This window comes from Callionymus lyra, chromosome 5 (assembly GCF_982586985.1).
Source record: "Callionymus lyra chromosome 5, fCalLyr1.hap1.1, whole genome shotgun sequence".
NCBI lineage: Eukaryota > Metazoa > Chordata > Actinopteri > Syngnathiformes > Callionymidae > Callionymus > Callionymus lyra.
Window position 1 is genome coordinate 3,712,804 of NC_141822.1, and position 27,457 is coordinate 3,740,260.

General features: G+C 36.3%; 1 protein-coding gene across 2 annotated transcripts; it reads left to right on the forward strand.

Moving 5' to 3' along the window:
* Window positions 1-546: 546 nt before the first annotated feature.
* LOC148079064 (ARF GTPase-activating protein GIT2-like) lies at window positions 547-26,731 on the forward strand. 2 transcript variants are annotated; one of them, XM_087790516.1, is made up of 20 exons: window positions 547-738; window positions 1,517-1,650; window positions 2,791-2,903; window positions 6,426-6,531; window positions 7,570-7,656; window positions 7,723-7,853; window positions 9,993-10,087; window positions 10,149-10,194; window positions 10,377-10,428; window positions 10,496-10,568; window positions 10,637-10,734; window positions 10,805-10,916; window positions 11,828-11,979; window positions 12,072-12,224; window positions 14,455-14,664; window positions 17,980-18,069; window positions 18,501-18,583; window positions 21,166-21,321; window positions 22,903-22,966; window positions 24,610-26,731. In XM_087790516.1, exons 1-20 carry the CDS (start codon window positions 687-689, stop codon window positions 24,817-24,819), a joined length of 2,217 nt encoding a protein of 738 aa, XP_087646642.1. In that variant the 5' UTR covers window positions 547-686; the 3' UTR covers window positions 24,820-26,731. The 2 variants fall into 2 exon arrangements, with proteins under 2 accessions (XP_087646642.1, XP_087646643.1); XM_087790517.1 differs by lacking the exon at window positions 17,980-18,069.
* The last annotated feature ends 726 nt before the right edge of the window (window positions 26,732-27,457 follow it).

Here is a 27,457-nt window from a genome sequence, read left to right on the forward strand (position 1 = left end):
GTATACTTGTTACTACACTATCACAACACCAGAGTCAAGTACTGGACAATACTACACATATATACTTGTTACTACACTATCACAACTCATACATATCATATCAACAGATTCTTGATAATACACACATCTAGCTGACAAAGTAGAACTAAACTGAAAATAAAATGTTTATTATTAGTGATAATATTTCTGATGTTTTTAATGGTTATTATTACTTTTTCATTTGTTGTAAAATAAAATAAAAAGTGTAATTTATTTATCTTACTGATCACATGTTTCCATCCGAAAACAATACTTGATCAACCGTTAAAGCTCTGCTAGGAAACTAAAGAAGGAGGCAAGTGAGGAGGCGAGGAAGCGAGTGAGCAGGCGAGGAAGCGACTGAGGAGGCGAGGAAGCGAGTGAGGAAGCGACTGAGGAGGCGAGGAAGCGAGTGAGGAGGCGAGGAAGCGACTGAGGAGGCGAGCGAGGAAGCGAGTGAGCAGGCGAGGAAGCGACTGAGGAGGCGAGGAGGCGAGCGAGGAGCCAGTGTCGCGTCAGAACGGGACGCTGCTTTGTTTCAACGCCAGAGTCGGTGGAAGAACAACCAGCTGGACGACTGACCAAACATCTCGTCCAAGCTCGGTCTCGCCCCCCGTTCCAGCCTCCGAACCCCCGGACACTGGACCCTGGACTCTGGACTGGTCAGGATGTCCAAGCGCGTGAGAAGCAGAGAAGTGTGCGCGGACTGCAGCTGCCCCGGTAAGATGTCAGACGAGCTAACATGCTAACAGGCTAGCATCTCTCCAGCTAGCTAACATTGTTGACATCCGCCCGCTTTAAACATCTATATTTCACTTTAATACTGACGATAAACACCGTCTGTTGCTTATCCAAGCCTTTAAACTGTATGATATTAATTCTAGATCCAACACCGAACTCTTGCGTTTCTCTGTTTTATTTCTATAAACAACGACGGTTGTGTTGTGTTTGTTTTACGATCGATACGTTGATTTGTGTTCTTACTAAAGGTTTCCTTAAAAAGTCTTGAATTCATGAATCTAAAGAAAAATATAAGGCCTTTTATTGGCATTAAAACGTTTTCCAAATGTAAACACAAGATAAGATATTGTGTTTGTCTCATACCTTAAAATGTGTTTTCGTTTATTTATGTTCTTGAAAAATATTAACAGATTATCCATAAAAATGCAAAATATAATTAAAAAAACAAATACAAATAATTTGAATTATTAGAATTGTTTCAATACTTTTGCATGCGATGAGTTTTTATTTTTATTGATTGTTGAGTTAGTCTTAAGTTACATTTTAAATGGTTTTGAAAAGTCTTTTAAGTCTTTAAGAATTTAACTTTTCTTGAGCTGTAGGAACCTTTTTAAACCATCAAACTAGGATGTTTGTGCTGATAATACTCGTCTCTTTTTAACACAAATATATTAAATCTTCTATTGGACGCTCGTGCGCGTATGTGTGTGTGTGTGTCATCATTTGCCAAACAAGTGGTTTGTTTGTTTTGTTTCAGAGCCTCGATGGGCGTCGGTGAACCGAGGGGTTCTGATCTGCGACGAGTGCTGCAGCATCCACCGAGGTCTGGGACGACACAGCTCTCAGGTCCGACACCTGACCCACAGTCCGTGGCCCCCGTCCCAGTTACAGGTGAGTCCCAGGCCCTCCTCGCGCCCGGACCGTCTCGTACGACTCGTTTGAACGGATAAAAAACCTTTGATGGTCTTTGACTTCCACGTGTGTGAATGTTGTCGTCGTCTCTTGAAGTATTTAGTCTCACATTCACGGCCTTTAATGGGTTAAAAAAAACTGCCACACACACTGCAACAAACACTGGAGTGTGTGAGTTGTTGCACAGGAACACAACACAACATCGTCATCATCAGCTGTTGTTCAGGTCATGAGTCACTGGGATGAGCTCATCGTCGTGTGTCAAGATGTTGCAGCTGTTTTTAAAGTCAACATAAAAAGCTACAAGATCATTTTGAAAAAATATTTAATTTAAATTATTAAAAAACAAATACAAGGGTCAGTAGATGTTGCTGAAAAACATGATTATTGTATTTTTAAATGTTGGAATATCATATCGTGTGTAAAAAAAAAAAATGGATAAGATAATCTTTTCTGTCGCATGATTTGCTGAAAGTTTGATCAAGTAGTTCTGTGCTCTGTTGGTTTTGTCTGGTGTCACTATTATGCCAACGTTTATATATTGAAGTTAAAATATTATAATTTAAAAATATTGAATTGTATTTTAAAATCATTAGAATGTCAAACCTTGTGTAAAAAATGTTTTGACATTAGACCTGAATGCAAATGCGACCTTTCAATATTGAAAATACTGAATTCTATTAAACAAAAAAAATAATTAAATGCTTTAAAAAAGTCTGTTGATGTTGAACATCTTAAAGCACTAGGGTGATGATGACAATGTTGTGTTCCTGTGACGCACAAGTCTTATTATTATACTCTAAATGTATAGACGCCTTTTTTTGGGACAGACTCTTAAATAAAAAATACTTATATTCGAAGTGTTGGAGAAGATAATGAAATCTAGCTCTTAAGATGTTTTTATAGTTGTTTAATATTGTCAGTGTGACACAATATAAATGTTTTAATACTTTTATCAGCCACTCTTACGCTGTTGAAACTCTGAGTTAGCAGCAGAAAGAAGGTATTTCATGAAGTGCTCGTAGAGAACTCGGTTGTTTCGGTTGTTGCTGACCATGACGTCTGTTCTGCGTCTGGCGAGGACACGCGAGCCCTGAAAGGTCTGTTGTTATGTTTCAGATGGTCCAGACACTTTATGGGAACGGATCTAATTCCATTTGGGAGCACAGTCTGTTAGACCCGTCCTCCTCGGTGAGCGGGAAGCGCAAGGCCAACCCACAGGACCGAGTCCAGTAAGTCTTGAAAAACCTGCAGCACTAACTTTATTAATGTGGCTCATGATGTCATTTGAAGAGCGGCTTTTAAACTTTCCTGGTTCTTTTGATCATCCGTCTGAGTTTTAGGGATGAATTGGTTTTTAAAATGTCATTGCTTTTCTGATCCTGAACCGTCTTGTGATATTGATCTAGTTTGTTGAGGTCAGTGGACATGTTCATCCAGTTCCTTCTGCCGTAAATACCATTCCATTTCTTTAGTGACACGAAGTGACATCTTTGCAGGAGAAGTCAAAAATAAATGAGTGTTGCTCTTGTAAATAAATAAGAACTTATTTGATTGTAATTGGACGTACATGCGTTTAGAGAGTTGTTCTATAGTGAGTGTTGAAATCTAAAGTTGTTTAAAGTATGTTGGATTTAATTTAAACAACATAATGTTCCTTAAACAGTCAAATAACTCATTAAACATCTTAAGACACTTTTATTCGTGCAGGCTTTTCCTTGATTCTCTCAGACTTCTGTGTTTGTCTCGGTGTTATCTTGATCTTTTAAGTATATATTTTATTGGGTATTGTTTTAATTGTTTAAGTTCTTTGTGACCCTGATCTAGAAAAGCGCTCTATAAATATAAATTACTTACTTACTTAAATGAATGTAACTTCATAATCAATAATCAAAAAGTTTTATAAAAAGTAAACGCATGATAAGCAAGATTTTATGTTGAATTCAAATATTATTATTTAAAAAATATGTATTTATTGTTTTGTAATATTTAACTGACTGACACACGATCAATACAGTGGAACTAACAAAACAGTGAAGCAACAACGGAAGATGACAATAACTCTGAGGAAGTGTAAACTCAATGACAATTATCCGTCTAACAAAATATTTGTTGTGCAACAAGTGTCAGGCATAATGTGTATTTTATGCAGGAGATTTTCTTAATTCAGCATGATAGGAATGAAGGAAAGATTCTGAACCTGTTTAATTGAACTGGTGTGTTTTGTATTTTTTAATATTCTTTGATTGTTTGGTTGGTTTTAAATTGTATTTCAAATGATATTAAAAAAGGCTTGAATGTAAGTAAGTAATAGTTATTTGTAAAGATCTTTCTCTGACCAGGGTCACAAAGTGTTTAAACAACAAAACAATACACAGTTAAAATGTATACTTTAAAAGATCAAGACACACAAACAAAGCAGCAACAAGAAAGTGAAGGAAAAGCACAAACAGATGTTTCTTGAAGGAGTCAGTAGATCATCAAACACAGATGTTTCTTGAAGGAGTCAGTAGATCATCAAACACAGATGTTTCTTGAAGGAGTCAGTAGATCATCAAACACAGATGTTTCTTGAAGGAGTCAGTAGATCATCAAACACAGATGTTTCTTGAAGGAGTCAGTAGATCATCAAACACACATGTTTCTTGAAGGAGTCAGTAGATCATCAAACACAGATGTTTCTTGAAGGAGTCAGTAGATCATCAAACACAGATGTTTCTTGAAGGAGTCAGTAGATCATCAAACACAGATGTTTCTTGAAGGAGTCAGTAGATCATCAAACACAGATGGTTCTTGAAGGAGTCAGTAGATCATCAAACACAGATGTTTCTTGAAGGAGTCAGTAGATCATCAAACACAGATGTTTCTTGAAGGAGTCAGTATATCATCAAACACAGATGTTTCTTGAAGGAGTCAGTAGATCATCAAACACAGATGTTTCTTGAAGGAGTCAGTAGATCATCAAACACAGATGTTTCTTGAAGGAGTCAGTAGATCATCAAACACAGATGTTTCTTGAAGGAGTCAGTAGATCATCAAACACAGATATTTCTTGAAGGAGTCAGTAGATCATCAAACACAGATGTTTCTTGAAGGAGTCAGTAGATCATCAAACACAGATGTTTCTTGAAGGAGTCAGTAGATCATCAAACACAGATGTTTCTTGAAGGAGTCAGTAGATCATCAAACACAGATGTTTCTTGAAGGAGTCAGTAGATCATCAAACACAGAGATGTTTCTTGAAGGAGTCAGTAGATCATCAAACACAGATGTTTCTTGAAGGAGTCAGTAGGTCATCAAACACAGATGTTTCTTGAAGGAGTCAGTAGATCATCAAACACAGATGTTTCTTGAAGGAGTCAGTAGATCATCAAACACAGATATTTCTTGAAGGAGTCAGTAGATCATCAAACACAGATGTTTCTTGAAGGAGTCAGTAGATCATCAAACACAGATGTTTCTTGAAGGAGTCAGTAGATCATCAAACACAGATGTTTCTTGAAGGAGTCAGTAGATCATCAAACACAGATGTTTCTTGAAGGAGTCAGTATATCATCAAACACAGATGTTTCTTGAAGGAGTCAGTAGATCATCAAACACAGATGTTTCTTGAAGGAGTCAGTAGATCATCAAACACAGATGTTTCTTGAAGGAGTCAGTAGATCATTAAACACAGATGTTTCTTGAAGGAGTCAGTAGATCATCAAACACAGATGTTTCTTGAAGGAGTCAGTAGATCATCAAACACAGATGTTTCTTGAAGGAGTCAGTAGATCATCAAACACAGATGTTTCTTGAAGGAGTCAGTAGATCATCAAACACAGAGATGTTTCTTGAAGGAGTCAGTAGATCATCAAACACAGATGTTTCTTGAAGGAGTCAGTAGATCATCAAACACAGAGATGGTTTCAAAGCTTAGGAGCAACAGTCTGGAAGGATTTCTCTCCTCTGGTCCAGTAGTTCAGGAACCATCAGTAGATTCTGATCCACAGACCTCAGAGCCCGAGCTGGGGTGTAAGGCTGGATCAGATCACTGATGGAAGGTCTGACCATGAATAGATCTGAAAGTAAGAACCAGAATTTTAAAATGATCCTGAAAGAAACTGGCAGCCAGTGAAGAGTTTGAAGGAGAAATGTGAGTTCTTCTACTAGAGCAGCCAGTGAAGAGTTTGAAGGAGAAATGTGAGTTCTTCTACTAGAGCAGCCAGTGAAGAGTTTGAAGGAGAAATGTGAGTTCTTCTACTAGAGCGGCTCAGAATTCTGGCTGCAGAGTTTTGTATGAACTGCAGGCGAGACACATCCTTCTTGTTTGGACACTAAATAAACTGTTATAATAGTGTAAACAACACAAACACATGGATTATAAGATCCAGATCATGTTGTGACATCATTTTTTCTAAGTTTAGAGATTTTTCTCAGTTGAAACAGTTTGTGGTCAGTTTTCTGCAGTGTTGAACTACAGACATTTGTCAGATACAACACCAGGTTTCTCAGTCTCAGTTTGACAGACGGACCTATGAAGTAAAACCTTGTAATAAGTATTACCACAAAAATATCACTTTATTGGGTTTCAAACATTGAAGACATCATCGTCCTTTATATTCTTTAACATTCACTTAAATCCTCACAAGGTGTTCGGTTGTGTCTCTGAAAGATGAGGTCAGTGTCTCGTGTCTCTCAGTTTACACAATACTTCATCCAGATGTAAACAAAGCCGTTTCTGTTTGTCATAATTGATTGTCTCGCTCTCACAGTCCTAACAAGACGGAGTTCATCAAGACTAAATACCAGATGTTGGCGTATGTTCACCGCATGCCTTGTCGAGAAGATGACAGCGTCACAGCAAAAGACCTCAGCAAGGTGAGCGGGTTGACCTTCTTCCACCAGTCTTTGTTATTTCTATGGAGGTGTTTTCTCTAGTATTTCTCTTTTTAATCATTTAATAAATTCTATATTAAACTGTTTTCATTGAATACTATGATCTTCACGCGTCTTCTCATGATCGTCTGAGGGTTCCACGATTGGCTGACATTTCGATCCAGTAGCTCGGTGCTCTGTTGGTTTAGTCTGGTGACTCTATTATACCAACATTTATATTGATTTTTAAGGTCTATGAATAAAAAAATATGAAATGTAGAACTTTATTTTTGAGTTATTGGAATGTAGGGTCGTCAAAAGTACCAAATTAAAAGTAAGTAAGTAAGTAAGTAATATTTATTTATATAGCGCTTTTCTAGACCAGGGTCACAAAGCGCTTAAACAATCAAAACAATACTCAAAAAAGTACATACTTTAAAGATCAAGATAATACTGAAAGTATCAACACAATATTGATTGTTTAAGATGTGCAAATAGAAACCGCAACTATGATAACACAACCGTTTTTTATTAGAAATATTTAACGCGTGGTTCTGTTCATTTTCACATGTTATTGTGTTAAAGGTTATTTCTGCCTTTTTTCACGTGTAAAAAAATGCACATAATACCTTTAAAAATATTCCTGTTCATTTGAGGGTCTTTGTTATCCTTGTGGAATCTTAAATGGTATTGAATATTTTCCTGAGTGAAATCCATATTAAAAATATATCCATGAATTAATTAATCATTTGTTAAAAAAAAAAAAAAAAATCCTAAAAATATAGAAATGATTGATTAATAAAAAAAATAATTGCTTACGAATAAAGAAATGTTTCAACAGTTGAAATGTTAAATTCAATATGTTGATGACACAGATATTCTTCTGTATTGGATGGTTGAACGTGCAGTTATATAACCTGTAATTGACTCCTCCCACTTTACTCCTCAACTATTAACCTGATGTTACTTTAACTTGATGTTTCCATCAATGCTTCATTTTAACATTTTAAAGATAAACGAACGCTTTTTTTCTCCGCTCAGCAACTGCACTCGAGTGTCCGGACAGGTAACCTGGAGACCTGCCTGAGACTCTTATCTTTGGGAGCACAAGCCAACTTCTTCCATCCTGTAAGTGGACGGTGTCGACCGCTGCGTAGGAATCAGTTCAGTAGTTATGAATGTGTTTTGTCGCAGGAGAAAGGAAACACTCCTCTACACATCGCGGCAAAAGCAGGACAAGTGCTTCAGGCGGAACTGTTGGCAGTTTACGGAGCAGACCCGGGATCCCTGGACTCTAGTGGGAAGACGCCTATTGATTATGCGAGGTACGGCGTTTAATTTTTGAAAGGATCTCGTCTACCAGGAACCAAAATGTGTGGCTATTTCTAGACTTGGACTGAGACTTCCTTTTTTTGTCAATGCTCAGAAAAACACTGCAATGAAACTGGCAAAGAAATTTCATTGCTTGGCAACCGTTAAAAAAATCCCCTCACAAGATAGAATGAATGTATATAAATAAGTATAAATATAAATATGAATAAGTTAAAAATGGTGCAGAATAGTTATATAATACTAATATATAATACTAATAGTTAGATAGTATAAATAGAATAAATAAATAATGTTTTAAATATTGCAGTCTGATGGCCAGAGCGATATAAGTTGACATAAAGTATGTGTATTGGCAAGTATGTTAGATCGGTTCAATATATTGTGATACTGTAGGAACAAAAATATATTGGGTTCCTTGTAAAGAGTTAAATTGCTGTTAGAACGTCAACGTCAGATGATCAAATTCAAACAAAGAGGTATTTGTGTTTACTTGTGAACAAGAAAAATACAAGTCAAATCAAGTGAATATTTTCATTTCATTAAAACTTTGGCACAGTTCTGTTTAATATCAATATGTTTTTGTGGAAACAGTTCTTGGTATTTAAGTTTATCGATATTTTCTGACACCCTTGTTTACATGTTGGTAAAAAAAGAAAGAAGATCAAAACAAGGTTTTAAAAATCACAATTAGATGATAATGTTGTGGTGTTTTAAAATCTTAAATAGATTCTGACGTTTGTAAATATTGTTCCAAGATGAATCGTTAGATAAATGATTCATCATCCGTCATTATTTATAAACGTAATTATTATTGTTTCCGTCGTAAACTTCTGATCATCTCGTTATCTTCTGGTCTTCAGAATCAAAATGAACGACACTTTACTTGGTGTTAAAATGCTTTGGCTTTAAATCAGGAGCCTTTTATTTTTTACAACACACACTGGTTTACCTTTAGGCTTTATTTTTACCGACTGACCATCCCATAAAAAAAGGCGAAAACAAAACGACATCTGCAGCAAAACAAAGAAACGTTAAGTGCATCTTAAACCCATGAGTCATGGCCTAATATGATTTATTTTCTTTCAAAATAAAACGCGCTCAGACAGTAATGACCATACAGTGATCAATAATCCTGAAGCTTCACTAATCAGCGCCGAGCTCGGCCCGGGGATTAGAAACCAGTCTTCGTCGTCTGATGCTTTTGGAATTCTCATGCAGCGTCAGAACCACAGCATGGGTAGAAAAACCCATCCTACATTCAAGGTCACATGAGTGACATACGGTGAAAACAAGAAGCCAGTAGATGACCGTGTGGTCGAGACGGAGTTTTAAAAGTTATGCAATAATGGAATTGAAAGATTAAAACAACATGGTTGAACTTGATGGGATACATATTGAAAGTGTCTCTAGTGAAGACATTGAGTCTCGGTCAAGCTTGAGCAGAAATGTGGAGGATTTTGTTATAATCAATATTTGAGTAGATGAGATGCTGCCGTAGCTACAGCTGCTCCTGAGATGTTCAAGAAGGAACTAAAATAATGTTTATCACAATTAGACAACAACATTAATTAATAATTTAATGTTTTATATTAAATATTTGCTCCAGGACCAGCCGAGTCTACATGTCTGAAGTTAGTCACTGATCACTGGTCGAACTTCCAAAATCCCCTTTAGTTGCATCATTTTGTCTGTTAGATCCAATGAGATCGTCTTTATATTTATCTTGTGATATGATAGTCGTGTTAAAATGATTAACAACATCTGTCACATCCCCTCACGTCGACTGTCCTGTCACAACTCCACTTATACCAGAAGAAAATAGAATATATTATTTACGTTGGACGCTTCATGAACGCATAATGTTTATTTTCATTTACTTATTTACATGAAGTGTAAATAAGTCTATTTTGTCCTTTAAGTCATAAACTAGTTTTTTATTTTCCTCTTCTTTGTCATTACTGTGACAAATGGATTATCTTGAAAGACGAGGATGAAAATAACACGACGAATAATGTGTTATCTCTGCCTTTTCTTATACTTTACTGTCATAACTAGTGATATGTCGAAGTCAGTTGTCGATTTAAAAGATCACGAACGCGCGTAAATACGTCATTTCTTTACGTCTGACGCAGACACGCCGGACACCACGAGTTGGCCGAGAGACTGGTGGAGATCCAGTACGAACTCACCGACCGGCTAACGTTCTACCTGTGCGGCAGACGACCAGGTGAGAAAAGCATCTTTGAACCTGTGAGCGACTCAAACACATGTGTGCTCGGTTCCGTCAGACCACAGAAACGGGCAGCACTTCATCATTCCTCAAATGGCCGACAGGTAAGAGCTCGTCACCATTGCTTTTTTCAACCTAACATCAATGTAACGCGTGTCCATATTTCACAATGCTGCGTTTCTTAATTGGATTAGTAATAAGTAAGTACACGTGTCCTCATTCTTCTTCTGGAGCTGTTTCAAAATCCATCTGTGTTTCCTGGTTTAATTCTTTCTTTCTTCTAAAGCAGCCTCGACTTGTCCGAATTTGCAAAAGCTGCGAAGAAGAAGCTACAATCAGTAAGAGCCTTTTTTTCTCTCTTTCAAACGTTCAATAATGAATGATCTATTCATTCGTTCTTGGCAGCTGAGCAACCATCAGTTTGAGGAACTCGCCATGGACGTGTACGACGAGGTCGATCGAAGGGAAACGGATTCGGGTGAGGACTCGTAACGAGAACGAGGGTTTTCTTCTTTCTTTTCTAAACTTGTATGGTTTTATTTTCAGTCTGTTTGGCGACTCAGAACCACAGCACGCTCGTGACCGACACCACGGTGGTGCCTTTTCTGCCGGTTAACCCCGAGTACTCGTCCACCAGGAACCAGGTTCTGCTTTTATTCGCTTCGTTTTTTTGTCGAAGCTCTTTCGACGATTCTTATTTAGATCTGTGCACAGGGTCGTCAGAAACTCGCTCGCTTCAGTGCCCACGAGTTCACGACCTTGGTCATCGATATCCTCACGGATGCCAAACGACGACAGTGGGGAAACGCCTGTGAAAGTCCAAAAGGTGCGATTTTATTTATTTTTATTTTAATACAATCTTATTCTATTTATGTGTCTTTCTATCATGTCAACAGTGATATCACTTTTGCTTTGTAATCTACCAAAATGTAATGCAACAAATGTTATGGAAAACTTCTAGATGAATAACGGTGATAGAAAGAATAAAACTGAAATACAAAAGTAATAATAATAACGATAATAAAATAAACAACCTGAAAACAAGAAGCGAACCCTGTAGTGAAGACATAATAATTGTTTAAAATGACGAAACCCTTAAGTTTCTCATGATTCCAACATTTAAAACTTGATACTGATACTTATGAAATATTCAATACTTGATACCATTTTTGATATAATAAGCATTAAAAACCTGCCTAGAAAAAGTATTTTTATTTTATAATAATCTCTCTTATAACATGTAACGATTTACAACCACCTGTGAACTTTTTATAATAAAAAACAAACAAAACTATGATATCTGAGGAAGTGCAACAAATAAATAAATAATAAAATAAACAAAAATAATTAGAACAAAAGAGAAAAGAGAGAGGAAATGATACAATATTGTAGTATTACAACTATTTTGATTTTCTCTCTCTCTATGAATCCATCATCATCATGACACCTACTATGATCTTGTGTTGTTTTTCTTCATGTATTTTGATTCCCTGTCCTTGTCAAGTAAACCCATAAGTCACCATATATCAAATCAAAGGCTGAAATAAAAAAGAAAATCTCTGTAAAACCCCTCGATGTGTATTTATTTTCCATGACTTTCAGTTTTAAAGGAGGCTTGAGACTAACGTTTGAACGTTTCTTTCCTCTGTTTGTAATAAAATCAATGTTTTTTTTTGTTAATTTATATGTAAATGTGTTAGTGGATGATTAACTCTTGACATGATGTTCTTCCACCAGAGAACGTGGAGCTGATCCTTCGGGGAATCAACAGTCGCCATAACAGCGAGAGCCAGGACAACGACCAGCCGGACTACGACAGCGTGGCGTCCGACGAGGATCCGGTCCAAGAGGCGACCTGCAGAGACAACGGCAACGACGGCAGGACGAAGGTCGGCTCGGTGGAGCGTCTTAATGAAATCACGACTGACGTGATGATGATGATGATGATGATGATGATGATGACGATGTTGCTCGTGTCCAGAGCTCGGAATCCTCCGACCTCTCCGACGGCCCCGTCACGGTGCAGGAGTTCATGGAGGTGAAGAGCGCCCTCACCGCATCCGAGGCCAAGATCCAACAGCTCCTGAAAGTCAACTGTCATCTGAGCGAAGAGCTGCGCGTGATGCAGGGCAAGGTGAGTCACATCCTGTCATTATTCCATGAAGGACGGTGATTAACAGGATTTTTAATGAACAAATATGTTTATAAGTGCCTAACTCAATGAATAAAAACATTAATTAATGTGTAAATATAAAAAAAAAATTGATTTGATTTTTATCAATTTCTGTTTAAATATTAATTTATTTAATTTTTAACATAGTTCATTTATACATTTATTTTGTTATTAACTTAGTTTATTTATTCCCTTATTTTGTTATTAACGTTGTTTATTTATTCCTTTTTTTATTAACATAGTTTATTTATACATTTATTTAATTTTTAACATAGTTCATTTATACATTTATTTTATTTATTAACGTATTTTATTACTTTATTATTTTATTACTTTTTTTTAATTAACGTAGTTTGTTTATAAATTTATTTTGTTATTAACGTAGTTTATTGATGCATTTATTTTGTTATTAACGTAGTTTATTTATACATGTATTTTGTTATTAACGTAGTTTATTTATACATTTATTTTGTTATTAATGTAGTTTATTTATTCCTTTTTTTTAATTAATGTAGTTTATTTATACATTTTTTTTTTTATTAACGTATTTTATTTATACATTTATTTTATTCTTAACGTAGTTTATTTATACATTTATTTTATTTATTTATACATTTATTTTATTATTAACGTAGTTCATTTATACATTTATTTTGTTATTAACGTAGTTTATTTATACATTTATTTTATTTATTTATACATTTATTTTGTTATTAACGTAGTTCATTTATACATTTATTTTATTATTAACGTAGTTTATTTATACATTTATTTTATTATTAACGTAGTTTATCTATACATTTATTTTATTTATTTATACATTTATTTTGTTATTAATGTAGTTTATTTATACATTTATTTTATTATTAACGTAGTTTATTTATACATTTATTTTGTTATTAACGTAGTTCATTTACACATTTATTTTGTTATTAACGTAGTTTATTTATACATTTATTTTATTATTAGCGTAGTTTATTGATACATTTATTATTTTCATAATTATGTGATTCATAGTCTTGGCTGGTTAGTTAGAACACGTGACGCGGCTTCATCGAGGGCGAGGCGTGACGCACACCAAGTGTAGAATGTCTTGTGTAAGTGCTGAAATGACCACAACACAAAATGGCTTCATTGTGTTGTCGCGGGTGAATTTTCCATCTGAAGGAATCAACACTTCTGATCACAATCACTTCTTTGTACCGAGTCAGAGCCACACGGAGATAAGAACCTTGTATTCTGATGAAGAAGACGCTACAACGTGAACTCGCTTTAAGATTATTTAACTTTTTTAAGTATTTTCAACAAAAAAAAAATAGCCAATCGTATAATAATCAATTAATTTGTTTTCTAACTCATCCAATCATGTAATAGTTACTTAAGGAAGACGTCGCACAACATTCCAAAGCAGTGAGTCAAGGATGTTGTAACTACTGACATTAATAAAATGTAGAGCGTTTTAAAAACTATTCTTATCTATTCTTTCCTCATAAGAATCAAACGTTTCTGCTCATTAAATTAATGTGTTCTTCCATATAATTGACTGAACCTATTTTGAACATGAACAAAAACAAGTTATTATATCTACATACTGTACAAAAGAAAGAATAAAATAACAAAACCAAAATATATAACAAACATCGTTGTTCGAAAAGGGATCAGAATAAGTAAAAAATACTTAAAAAAAACAAAACAAACTATTTTAGGGCCTCAAGTGTATTTATACAAACACAATAATAATGATAAAATAGGACACGTATATGGTACATCAAAATGTTAATGTCATAGGAGTAAAATAGATGTAATTTAGGTCCGTGATTTATTAACAACAAATGTACGTTTCATGACACATTAAACTATATATTTACCACACAATAATAATAATAATGATAATAATAATGAAGGGATGCAAGGTGTTCAAGTTCCACTTTGAATTGTTTATAATGTTGTTTGAAAGATAGTGTGAAATATCATCAAGTAAGTAAAAAAACAAACGTATATTTGGATGAAATATTTGCATTATCTTTGCAAGGTTTGCTTCTGTAAACAAAGGTGAACAAAAAGGTGTTTTTGTTTCAATAACTGACGAATAACTAAGAGTTTATTTCACAGTAAAAACAAACAAACGAGTGTCTCTGGTGTGTTTGAAAGATTTCTGTCGTTCAACTGACGCGTCTCTGGTCGTCACCAGCTCAACTCCCTGCAGACGGAGAACACCAGCCTTCGATGGCAGCCCCCCGCCGGGTCCCAGCAGCATCTCCAGGGGCCGCTCGCTCGACACCCGCCCAGGGGGGGTCGCGCCCTGTCCATGTACGAGACGGGCTCCGCCCCAAAGTACCCCCATCGCTCCGACGCGTCCCGGCAGGAGGACGGAGTCGTTCTGCAACCGTTCCCGACCAACGTGAGTAAACACTGAGAGGTTCTCTACTGTGACATCACAGCGACTGCAGCCGTTTCATATAGTTTGAATATATTTGTTAAAATGCTCTTTTATATTAAGCATCGATTATTATTTTCAAATGTAATCATTTATTTTTTTATTGGACAATAGAATTCAATCATAAGCATATCGAATTAAAGTTGAAAATAATAAAAATCCTTTTTTTTTTACTCGTAGTTTGAGATTAAAATGACAATAATTCAAAAATACATTGTCTTCTTATCCCTTCTTAGCCTTTAATTCAATGTAAAAATGTTGATATAATATTGCCAACATTTTCTTTAAAAAAAAATGTATGTTTTTCAAATATAATAGTTATAATTTAAAAAAAAGAAATCAACCTTTTAATATAGAAAAAAAAATTGAGTTAAATAATGAAATAAAAAACAATTCCACCTTTTTGATGTAGAAATGATCGTATTAAATGATTCAAAGAAATGAAATGAAAAAAAAAAGACTTCCAAGTTTAAATCTAAAATAATACAATATTCAGATGACGCCTAAATGCCTTATACATTTATTTATAAATACTTTATTTCCAGAGCTTTTTGAGTCGTCGTAGATATTTTACATTTGAAAATTTGCACCAACAACAAAAATATCACAATCGAAATACATCATTAAAATGTCGTCTTAACTTACCTACAAGAAAAGTGTCTTTTCCACCATTTTATTGTCACAAGCTTTTTTTTAGCAGTTATTTGAAGAAAATTAACAACTGAAAACATCATCGTAAATGTTTTTTGAAATTCTCTGTTGTCAATCAATCCAGTTTAAAATCCCCAGGAATTCCCATTCGTGTCTAAAAACCTTTTTCACAGTTCAGTTTCGCAGACTTTACGTGGTGTTTGGATCAAATAAACTCCATCAACACTTGAATGACTCGACATATACGGTGTAGAAGTAGAAGATGGAAGCTCAGGACGACTGTAGCCATTGTTGTTTTGATTCATCTGAAGCATGCAAAGTAGGGTCAAAGGTTGTCTCCTAACAAAACTGTTACAGAACCAATCAGGAAACTCAATCTCACCTTCTGAGGTCTCGCTTATTCACTGGTTCAGTCTTTTGCACGTCAACAAAACAGTCGATTCCCATGATGCCTCTCTACACACTGCTCTATTTAGTGACGGCTCAAAAGTGACTGACGGCTGGGCGGCAAAGCATCACAAGAGCTGTTCAGGTCACCGTTACAGAGAGGGTTGTTTAGAGGGATGAGGATTCAATTTTGAGTTTGTAAGTAAAACCAAATGTTATTGATCATGACAACACTAGATGGACAAGATACAAATGTACAAGTTCATGTTATTAAACTGATTCTTTTTTTTTGAGAGCATAACTTTGTTTTTTTTGCACATTTGTGAGAATGTGGGAATTTTTAATAATGGTTTGGGAACAGATTTATAAAAGGTGCAAAGAGGGATTATGAGGTGTCGACATTTATTTAAAAAAGGGAAAAATATAGTTTTATGTGTGTATTTTACCAACGTTATCTCTGCATTAAACAAGGAACGACTGTACATGTAATACTTTTTAGTAACAAAACAAGAAACAGATCAGTATCTGTAATAAAAATATGTCATATTAAAGTTTAGGTTAAATGTGTATGACGCTTATTAGGGCTGCACGATATAGTAAAAAAATATAGATATAGTTGCACGTGTGATACGCATATCGAAAACATGTGATAATTTATTTATTTTTTTGGTTTAAATCAAGCATTTCTTTAACATGTACTTTGACCAATCAGTGTCACGTTCTGTAAAGTTGTCAATTTGTACTTCTATGTCTCGTTGTTTAGCGCAGCTCAGTATATCCAGTGAAGTAATACTAACTTATGACCTAGTCAAACACTAGTGATCCAGTGAAGTAATACTAACTTATGATCTAGTCAAACACTAGTGATCCAGTGAAGTAATACTAACTTATGATCTAGTCAAACACTAGTGATCCAGTGAAGTAATACTACCTTATGATCTAGTCAAACACTAGTGATCCAGTGAAGTAATACTAACTTATGATCTAGTCAAACACTAGTGATCCAGTGAAGTAATACTAACTTATGATCTAGTCAAACACTAGTGATCCAGTGAAGTAATACTACCTTATGATCTAGTCAAACACTAGTGATCCAGTGAAGTAATACTAACTTATGATCTAGTCAAACACTAGTGATCCAGTGAAGTAATACTAACTTATGATCTAGTCAAACACTAGTGATCCAGTGAAGTAATACTAACTTATGATCTAGTCAAACACTAGTGATCCAGTGAAGTAATACTAACTTATGATCTAGTCAAACACTAGTGATCCAGTGAAGTAATACTAACTTATGATCTAGTCAAACACTAGTGATCCAGTGAAGTAATACTAACTTATGATCTAGTCAAACACTAGTGATCCAGTGAAGTAATAGTAACTTCTGATCTAGTCAAACACTAGTGATCCAGTGAAGTAATACTAACTTATGATCTAGTCAAACACTAGTGATCCAGTGAAGTAATACTAACTTATGATCTAGTCAAACACTAGTGATCCAGTCACTCGTCTCTTTCAACCTCCTTTGTGAAAGCAACATATTGTAAGAACTTTTCATCTCGTCTCAGTTGTTTTCTTATAAGATCGTGAACTTCCAAACAAACCTGTCCGTCTTCACCTTATGCTAACGAGCTAAGTTGTTAGCGTCATTTATAAAGTGTTATGTGTGCGTCTTCACCGTATGCTAACGAGCTAAGTTGTTAGCGTCATTTATAAAGTGTTATGTGTGCGTCTTCACCGTATGCTAACGAGCTGAGTTGTTAGCGTCATTTATAAAGTGTTATGTGTGCGTCTTCACCGTATGCTAACGAGCTAAGTTGTTAGCGTCATTTATAAAGTGTTATGTGTGCGTGTACAAGGAGGTGGATTTATTATTGATTTGGTGATATCGTGACGTGCCGGCGGCTCCTCTCTGATGTCGCTCAATTTAGTGGGAAACCGATGCAAGTCCCGCGAGACTAAAGTACTCGCTCCTGCACGTGCACCCGGCTACATTTTTAGGTGAAAGAAAAATATATCGATATCGCACTAATTTAAAATATTGTTCAGCCCTAACGCATAGAATTAAAGAATATATCAAGCAACTAAAATGAGTGTCAATGATTTTACATTTGTCACTTTCTTTCCCTGACGATGACAACAATTGTTCGCACACGCCTGGCTTGGGTTCACGCCCTCGATCAACCATGTTCTCACCTTCATATCACCCAAGTGCGCTCAACTTGATGTGGCCCTCTCTAGATGGGCCGGGGGCCTCTGGGCACGGCCGCCTCCTCCCTCCCTACGATCCCGTCCTCCCGCTCCTGGTCTTGGGACGAAAGATCACGAAGGGTTAAGTACCGAAGCTCGGCAGGCGGTCCCGGGAAGCGGCGTCACTTCCCTTTCCTGTGTGTTTCTGACTTTTTTCCTCGAGCATCTTCTCTCTGGCTGACCTACGACCTGCGACTCCGACGTCTTTGCTTCACACTCTCGATCTCACGCGCTTAAGGTCGCGGTGATGAACAAAAGCTGCAGCGACTCAAAGTGTTTGCTTGTTAGTTTTGCCTCGTTCTTCATGGAAGTCTTTCTTTTCATCCGCCACTCATCACATCCTTGCCTTGGTCGTGTCCTTTGTGTCTCTAATTTTGGCTTTTTCTCTCGACAGAGTTGAGCTTTGGCACTTCCTTCAGACATGCATGTTTTTCCTGTTCTTATGACTCGATGTTCTCTGCTAGCGACGCCTCGTTCGTTCAGGACTGAATCTGATCTGGTGGTTCTTGCAGGGCTGCAGTCTGGAGGGGAGAAGCACGACACTCGACAACGACTACGACTCGACACCAAACCACTCTGACCTGCAGGAGACTTGGTGAGTGTCGAACGTCATCGCAGAAACGTGTTAACGAATCCATGAGACTCAAGTTCCAGAAACATTCCAGATCAAAGTTATCGTATCACAGGCTTCCAATAGAAACTTTTTAAGGTCAAGGCAAGTGTTGCCTTAAAGAAGAGCATACATTTTAGGTCACCAAGGCAAATGTGTGTGTATGTATGTGTATATATATATATATACTGTATATATATATATCATCTTGTTCTTTCTCTTTATTTCCCTTGGTTTTTGTTCTTATTTTATTTTTATATTTATGAATTGCTATATTGCTGTGTCTAATTGGAAAAAATTCCATTTCCATTTCCCTGAGGGATCAATAAAGTTCTACCTAACCTAACCTACATATATATATATATATATATATATATATATATATATGAGAAAGAACAAGATGATATATATATATATAAAGTGTATATATATATATATGTAATATATATATATATATATGTAATATATATCGTGCTCTTGTTAACACCCATTGAAAACAAGAAGAAAGTAAAATGACAACTTCTATCATTTATTCGACTTACAACAAATAATTTAAAAAAATAACACTTTCTAAATAATTCACTAGGGTTTGACATAATGTCATTTTAGCATATCAGCTATACATTAACATCTTGTGCTTCTACTACTATTAATTATTCATTTATAAGAAATATTCACTGACTTTAATACAAGGCTTTGAATAGATAAGCACCTGAGATGCATGTTTAAGTCAAGAGAGTTACAAGAACATGATAATAAATGACTGGATTATATGTAAAAGTAAAACTGAATCATAAGATTTCAGGAACTGGTGAGTTTCGAGGGCAAACGAACCACTAAATACTTTTAACACTGATTTAAACAATGAAATAAACCTAAAAAAGTTTTGTATTTTGCTATTTTTTTTCCCCCAACAGCCTGTAATTCCTTGTCTTTCCTTTTTTTCACCCTTTCCTTGCTCAGCATTTTTAAAGTTGGCTGCCTGACCAACATTCACCTTCTTACCTCCTTCTGATGTCACGATCCTATCACTCGGAACTGTTTCCTTCGTCAGTTGACCTTTGACACGAGCTTCCAAAATGTTGTTTTCCTTTTACCATTAGATATTGAACAGTTGAAAATGTTAAATAACAGTGAAGTTGAAACGATTTATTTTCTTTCATTCGATGAAACAATTACGCTACAAATTAATAGCCAAGGGCGGTCACCGCGAGTTGTTGCTGTAAACACGGCTACATTTTTCAGCGCATCACGGCGAGTGTGGAGGACGGTCACGGCAGGTTGCGTGGTCGCCGCGGTTAAATCTAACCCTGGTATCATCGTTTCGCTTGTCATTGTGTGTCGATAATACTGATCTGGTGAAACATGGCCGAGGTTCTTGTGTGAGTCGCGCTGTCCTCGGGCAGTGAGTGATGTCCATTATTCCTCCCCCGCCCTCGTCCAGAGCAGTTAATGTGGTGACCCCCTGATCCCAATGTCCCCTGAGGTGGATTAATGAAGCCTCGACTCCACCGTCCTACTGTCAAAACCCCCGAAGCAAAGACGCTTCAACAATATTCGCAGCATTTAGTTTTTCTTTGCCTTCGACACCACTTTCAAGTTTTCCCAAAACACTATTTCAGTCGAGAGAGCGTGTTTTAAAATACACACCAGACATGGGACATTATTGACTCATATTAATGACAATATCATGCAAATATTTTATTGAAAACATATGAAAAAACTAAAAATGAAATGACGAATGCTGCCAACTAGTGGCCGGAAGTTTAATTGCAGCACACAAATGAATAAACGCTGTGAATGTTTGAGTGTTAATTGTAAAATAAAACATCGACTGATTGTCTTTCATGCTCGCACTATTGAAATATAAACCATAACATAACTTTAATTAAAAATAAAATGAAAAAAATAATATATACAGTATATATATTTTTTAATCATTACAGTACTATTGAATATTGATACATTAAATACATTTTTTTTTTCTTAAACCCCAGTTGTTTGTAATGTTTTGTTACAAAAACTACAACAACTCAAATTTGTTTTAAAGAGTCAGAAGGTGGATTAAGGGATGGATGGATGAAGGGATGGATGGATGAAGGGATGAAGGGATGGATGGATGGATGGATGAAGGGATGAAGGGATGAAGGGATGGATGGATGGATGGATGGATGAAGGGATGGATGAAGGGATGGATGAAGGGATGGATGAAGGGATGGATGAAGGGATGGATGAAGGGATGGATGGATGGATGGATGGATGGATGGATGGATGGATGGATGGATGGATGGATGGATGGACAGAAGCTTTATTGATCTGTGGAAAATAAATTATTTTGTTCCGGCAGTTAAAATACATCCATCAGAACAAACATCCATAAATATATTTAAAAACAATCAAATAAATAAATAAAATACATGCAAAAAGACATAAATAAATCATTCAAAAGTTGCCAACAAAACAGATCAACCATCTCGTCACTTGAGTATTTAAAATGTTCTGTTGGATGTTAACAGTCTGAGTGCAGAAACACAAGCGTCTGATGACACGAGGTGTTTGTTCTCCAGCCGAGCTCTTCCGTCCAGAGAAGCAGCAGAACCTGGGAAGGAGGCGGAGGAAGATTCCACGCTGCCCTGCACCGAGGACGTCATCTGTAAGACGGAGCAGATCACCAAGAACATCCAGGAGCTTCTGAGAGCCGCCCAGGAGACCAAGCACGAGAGGTACGAGGTCACGTGTTCTCCATGATGAAGAATCTTCCGTTCCATTTAAGTGAACCCAAGAATCTCACGGTCGAAAGGTTCCGACTCTCACAGCTTCGTAGCTACTAGGGCTGCACGATATATCGGAAAAATATGGATATCGCGATAACATGTGATCATTTATCATTTTTTATCGTATAAATCAAGCATTTCTTAAATGTTCACTTCGATCAATCAGTGTCACGTTCTGTAAAGTTGTCAATTTGTACTTCTATGTCTCGTTGTTGTTTACGTCTCCGTCCGTCTGTGAACTGTGCGGCGCAGCTTGTTAGGCTCTGTTGCTATGGCGACGCATCCCTTTTTTTTTTTAGGTGAAAGAAAATTCGCATTAATATCGATATCGCAATTCAAGACACCAATATCGAATATCGCACTCATTTTCAATATCGTGCAGCACTAGTGGCTAAGTCGTTTGTACAACATAAAATAAGTTGTAGGCAAATGAACACAACTGGAATAAACGCATGAGTCACACTTTGGATTTCTATTTTTTAGAATAAAAAACTAACAAACATTTATTTATTTTAGAAAATTAAAGGATTTAAAGTTCACCTTATGGTCCGAAAAAATGCCGTAAATGCACAAATAGGATGAATTCAAACAAGTTAAATAAAGATAAATAATATATTTAGAATTGTGAAATTAAAATTTAATATGAGCATAAAAAAATTAAGAAACCTCAGTTTTGAGTAGTGCAGTTGTATAATTTAGTAATATTAATACGTACTTGCGTCATGTCATCAACGATGAGGCGTTCAGGTGCATATAAGAGCTGATTATTAGTTCATTAAACCAACCGTCTTGAAATAATGGCTCAAACTAAAATCAAATATTGTTAAAATGTTACTTTAGAAATGACAGTAATTCAAAAATAAAATTCTAATTTCACTCATTTTCTACTAGTCGACTAGGAGTAGGAGATTTTTCAGAGTAATCTGTTCCTTTTTAGAGTTAAAGTCAGAGACGTTTGTTCATTTTAATGTAGCGACTGGAGCAGAAACTTCAAAAATATTACTTTTTTTTCTGATCAATTCTTATGTCGAGGCTTTAATCCAAGAGAGTCGTTACAGACGAGCAGTTTGGAGGTATTTTTATGTTTTTAAGTGTCTTTTTGGACGAAGATGAAGACGACTGAGCTCCAGTCGCTACACTAAAATGAACAAACATATTTGTCTATAACTCTTAAAAGAACACCTTTCTCTGAAGATAATCCAACAACAGTCGACATGATGGTAGAAAAGAAGTGAAATATCACTTCAAGATGAACGAATAGTGAATAAAACGATCAAATAAAAGTTCAGCTCTTTCTTGTCTTCGTTAATATTTGATCAGCAGCTCGACTCGCATCTGAACTCATTCCTCGCACAACTCCGGCGATGTTGAATTCCTTCTGTCGTCACACACTTGTGTTTGCTCTCACGCCGGCGACTCACATTTCACGTCCTCGGGGAAGTTTTCTATTGTTGTCGCTCAAAACACTCGGAGCCGGTTTAGCAAGCGCCGATTTGAAGGTTTGCTAACGTTTTGTCTTCTCCTCGTCAGCTTCCTGCCGTGCTCTCAGAAGATCTGCACGGCCGTGACGGAGATGGCCGCCCTGTTCCCCAAGGTAAGACGACTCCTCCCCGGCCAGAGGGTTTTGTTGTGGGTTTCGTGTTCCATCAAAAGCGGTCGCTCGACCGCGAGCCTCTCGGGCTGCACCCACGACCGCGCTCTGCTGTGAGAAGCGAGAGCATCCGGTGGTTTTTCTCACTCCACGCTTTCAGAAAGAAAAAGCCATTATTTCTACCTTAGGTTACCACATTGTTTGGAGAGGATCTTTAAAAACCACGTTCCAGCATTTGTCGTACTTTAAAAACATTGTTCATGCTAAACACAAGCTAATATACGGTCGTCGCAGAAACAGACTCGTAAACACAACAGTAGAGTTGAAAGAAAATGTTTTAAGTTTCCTTAAACGATATCGTATCAATATTAACACTGAAACTATTTATTTATTTACAATAACACGTAAATATTCACTGTTTTTATTGCGTTTTAAATATGGCAGCAGTCGTTCACAGCTAAAGTAGTGATAAAACCCTGGTGATGACTGAGGACGAGAGGATACAGTGAGTCCAGCAGCTTTCAAAGCAGATGTTTGTCACTGTGGTCTGTAAGATTCTGATCCACAGACCTCAGAGCCCGAGATGGGGTGTAAGTCTGGATCTGATCACTGATGGAAGGTCTGACCATGAATAGATCTGAAAGTAAGAACCAGAATTTTAAAATGATCCTGAAAGAAACTGGCAGCCAGTGAAGAGTTTGAAGGAGAAATGTGAGTTCTTCTACTAGAGCAGCCAGTGAAGAGTTTGAAGGAGAAATGTGAGTTCTTCTACTAGAGCAGCCAGTGAAGAGTTTGAAGGAGAAATGTGAGTTCTTCTACTAGAGCAGCCAGTGAAGAGTTTGAAGGAGAAATGTGAGTTCTTCTACTAGAGCAGCCAGTGAAGAGTTTGAAGGAGAAATGTGAGTTCTTCTACTAGAGCGGCCAGTGAAGAGTTTGAAGGAGAAATGTGAGTTCTTCTACTAGAGCAGCCAGTGAAGAGTTTGAAGGAGAAATGTGAGTTCTTCTACTAGAGCAGCCAGTGAAGAGTTTGAAGGAGAAATGTGAGTTCTTCTACTAGAGCAGCCAGTGAAGAGTTTGAAGGAGAAATGTGAGTTCTTCTACTAGAGCAGCCAGTGAAGAGTTTGAAGGAGAAATGTGAGTTCTTCTACTAGAGCAGCCAGTGAAGAGTTTGAAGGAGAAATGTGAGTTCTTCTACTAGAGCAGCCAGTGAAGAGTTTGAAGGAGAAATGTGAGTTCTTCTACTAGAGCGGCTCAGAATCCTGGCTGCAGAGTAAGAACAAACCAGTGAACTCCCATCATGCCTTTCTACACACTGATCTATCCAGTGACAGCCGATTGGTCGTTGAATCACTGTATTTAAATTCTACGTCTACGTTGTCAAAAGTGAACGACGGATGTGATTGGCTGGCTGGGCGGCAAAGCTTTATGGGAGCTTTTCAGGTCACCGTTACTGAGAGGGTTGAAGACCTGATGCCACGTTGAGTTCAAATAGCGCCAGATATGGAAACGTCTTTGTTTATTCTTGCTCTAATATCAGTCAAGAGTGAACTTTGTATCATGATGTGAGAAATGTCTTGTGATTTTGCTTGACTGGGTTGAAAAAAACCCTGGGACGCCGATGACGCTCACGTGCACTGTGTCGACAGAGGCCGTCCTCGGACCTGGTCCGAGGCTCGCTGTGCCTGCTCACGTCCAGCGCCAGCCGGCTGCACGGCGAGTGCCAGAACGCAGCCGAGCACCGGCCCGGCCCGTCGGACGCGCAGCTGGTCACGCAGCAGGTGATCCAGTGCGCGTACGACATCGCCAAGGCGGCCAAGCAGCTCGTCACCGTGACGACCAAAGAGAACAACAACTGAACCCACGACGACACGTCCGACACTTGAAACATATATATATATATATACGGTGTTACTAACATAATCAGTGTTAACAAGTGTATTTTCTAAAACATGTATTGATAGTTTTACCTCAGTGTTCTGTGTACTGTGGTGGAGTACACGCGTGTTTAGAAGTACCAAGTACGTCAGTGTCGGCACAAGGTTGACTTTTGTGTTTCGATGTTTTTTTTTTAAGCTTTTAATCGATTATTTTGAATTGTTGAATTTAATTATTTGTAAAACTAAAGGTTGAATTTAACAGTAGAATTTAAAAAAAATGAATATTTTCAAAATGAATGAAACTTTATTGACACATAGAGTTTGACGTTCTGATTTCAATACTTTTAAAAACAACATTTCTGAAAGGAATATTTTTTAAACCTTTGTCTTTTGAATTCAACATGTTGGTGTAATGTTGTCGCCAGACCAGACCAACAGAGCACAGAGATACTTCTACTACATCTTGTACTTCTACTGTGTCATGTGATCATCAGTGAGTCGCGTGATTGGCTGAAAGTTTGATCCAGTATCTCTGTGCTCTGTTGGTTTTGTCTGGAGACTCTATTATACCAACATTTATATTGAATTTAAAACACTATCCTTTAGAAAATATTGAATTTAGAACATTTATTTTTGAATTTCTAGAATTACAACATAAAACGTTGTGTAAAAATAAAAAAAAGTTTTGAAAACATTCCATTTTTTTTAAATTCAACAAAACAAATTCAACATTTTATGTAAAAACATTCCAGAAATGTGCGTTAAAGTTTCAACGTTTGAAAAACAAGCTTCAACGACGCCGACACTGACGTACAAACTTATATCCGACAAAAAACCATAAATGAAACGTGTTGATGTCAAAGAAAAAAAAGGTTCCCACGTGTCGATGTTTCCGCTCCGACGATGTTCGATGTGACGCCGGGGTCGTGATCCGTGAGTCACGTGACTCGTCGGCGCCCCTCGGACTCTTTTCATAGCGTAATGCAAATATATAAACAATGTATCGACGTAATACTTTATCGGAAAAATCGGATTCTATTTATGAAATGTGTGTCTTTACCTCTGTGAGAAAATATCAGTGTTTATTTTCATAAGCTGGGGTTTGTGGCGTCGAGGTCGGACTCCTGTCAATCATCTGGTGCTGCAGTGTCGCCATGTTCAGGTTGGATTTACCTCACATTAAATCATCAAACCAACGCTGTCGGATTCTCTTTCCAAACCGTCGTCGAGTTGACTTTTCAAAGCCCCTTTTTGTGTGTTTGTGTAACTGTTGTTGTGTCGTGGTGTGCGTTGATGTCGCCACGGATCGAGGGATTCTTGAAACACAACATTTTATTAAACTCGGAAGTTTCAGTTTCATCGCAATTTTCAATGAATGATTTAAAATTTTTGTTTTGGTTGAATTTGGATTATTTTTGTATTGAAAGGTTGAATTTTGAGCATTTTGAGTATTTTAAAATTCCTTTACACACAGAATTAAATACAATTTCTAATATTTCTCAATATTTATTTGAATTCAATATAAAAATGTTTTTATAATTGTGACAAAATGTCTTTATTTAATTCAAAAGTCTATTTCAATTAATTTTCGATTAAAAAAAACAATTAAAAAATTAAAACAATTTGTTTCGTAAATTCAATGATTTAACAAATAAATCAAATGATAATAAAACTAATAAGAAAATGTTCTGATGATACATTTTGTATAGTTGTTGTGTTGTGTACATGTTGTCGCCGCATGTTGTTCTAAAGTGTATCTTCAGTCGCATGTTTTCCTCACGTTTGTTTTCATAACACCTGGTGTTGTTTGTTGTTATATTTTGTATTTATTTTGCTACACACTTGTACATGTGTTTTTATATATTTTCTGTCATTAAATTGTTTATAATATTTTCTCATCGTTCTCACGTCAAGTTGCTCCGAAAACGTTTTTTGTTTTCATGTTTTGGATGATTTTAAGATTTATGTGGATTTTTCATTCATTTTGTTTGTTTCGTCCATCATTGTCTCATAGAATCAATAAATACAAACATATCTTATAATTATATTAACTTTAATGTCTTCTTACAGCTTGATTTTTTGTTTAATTGTACTTTTTTTAGGTGTTTTTTCATCGACATTCTAGATAGTTTTTTTCTTCATGTATGTTTTTTTTAATCTATTTATCATTTGTTCACATTATTTGTTCAGTTCATCCAACATTTGACTCCAAACTTTCTTCTTCAAGGTTTGTGTTTATTTGTTCTTACTATGTGTAGAATCACAACACAAGGTTTGTGTTTATTTGTTCTTACTATGTGTAGAATCACAACACAAGGTTTGTGTTTATTTGTTCTTACTATGTGTAGAATCACAACACAAGGTTTGTGTTTATTTGTTCTTACTATGTGTAGAATCACAACACAAGGTTTGTGTTTATTTGTTCTTACTATGTGTAGAATCACAACACAAGGTTTGTGTTTATTTGTTCTTACTATGTGTAGAATCACAACACAAGGTTTGTGTTTATTTGTTCTTACTATGTGTAGAATCACAACACAAGGTTTGTGTTTATTTGTTCTTACTATGTGTAGAATCACAACACAAGGTTTGTGTTTATTTGTTCTTACTATGTGTA

What these genes read in the sequence shown, in the direction of transcription:
- LOC148079064 (XM_087790516.1), top strand. Translation starts at nt 687, where the DNA reads ATGTCCAAGCGCGTGAGAAGCAGAGAAGTGTGCGCGGACTGCAGCTGC. An exon ending in CGAAGAAGAAGCTACAATCA is followed by an intron (nt 10,429 to 10,495) that starts GTAAGAGCCTTT and finishes CGTTCTTGGCAG; the next exon opens with CTGAGCAACCATCAGTTTGA. An exon ending in TGGCCGCCCTGTTCCCCAAG is followed by an intron (nt 22,967 to 24,609) that starts GTAAGACGACTC and finishes CTGTGTCGACAG; the next exon opens with AGGCCGTCCTCGGACCTGGT.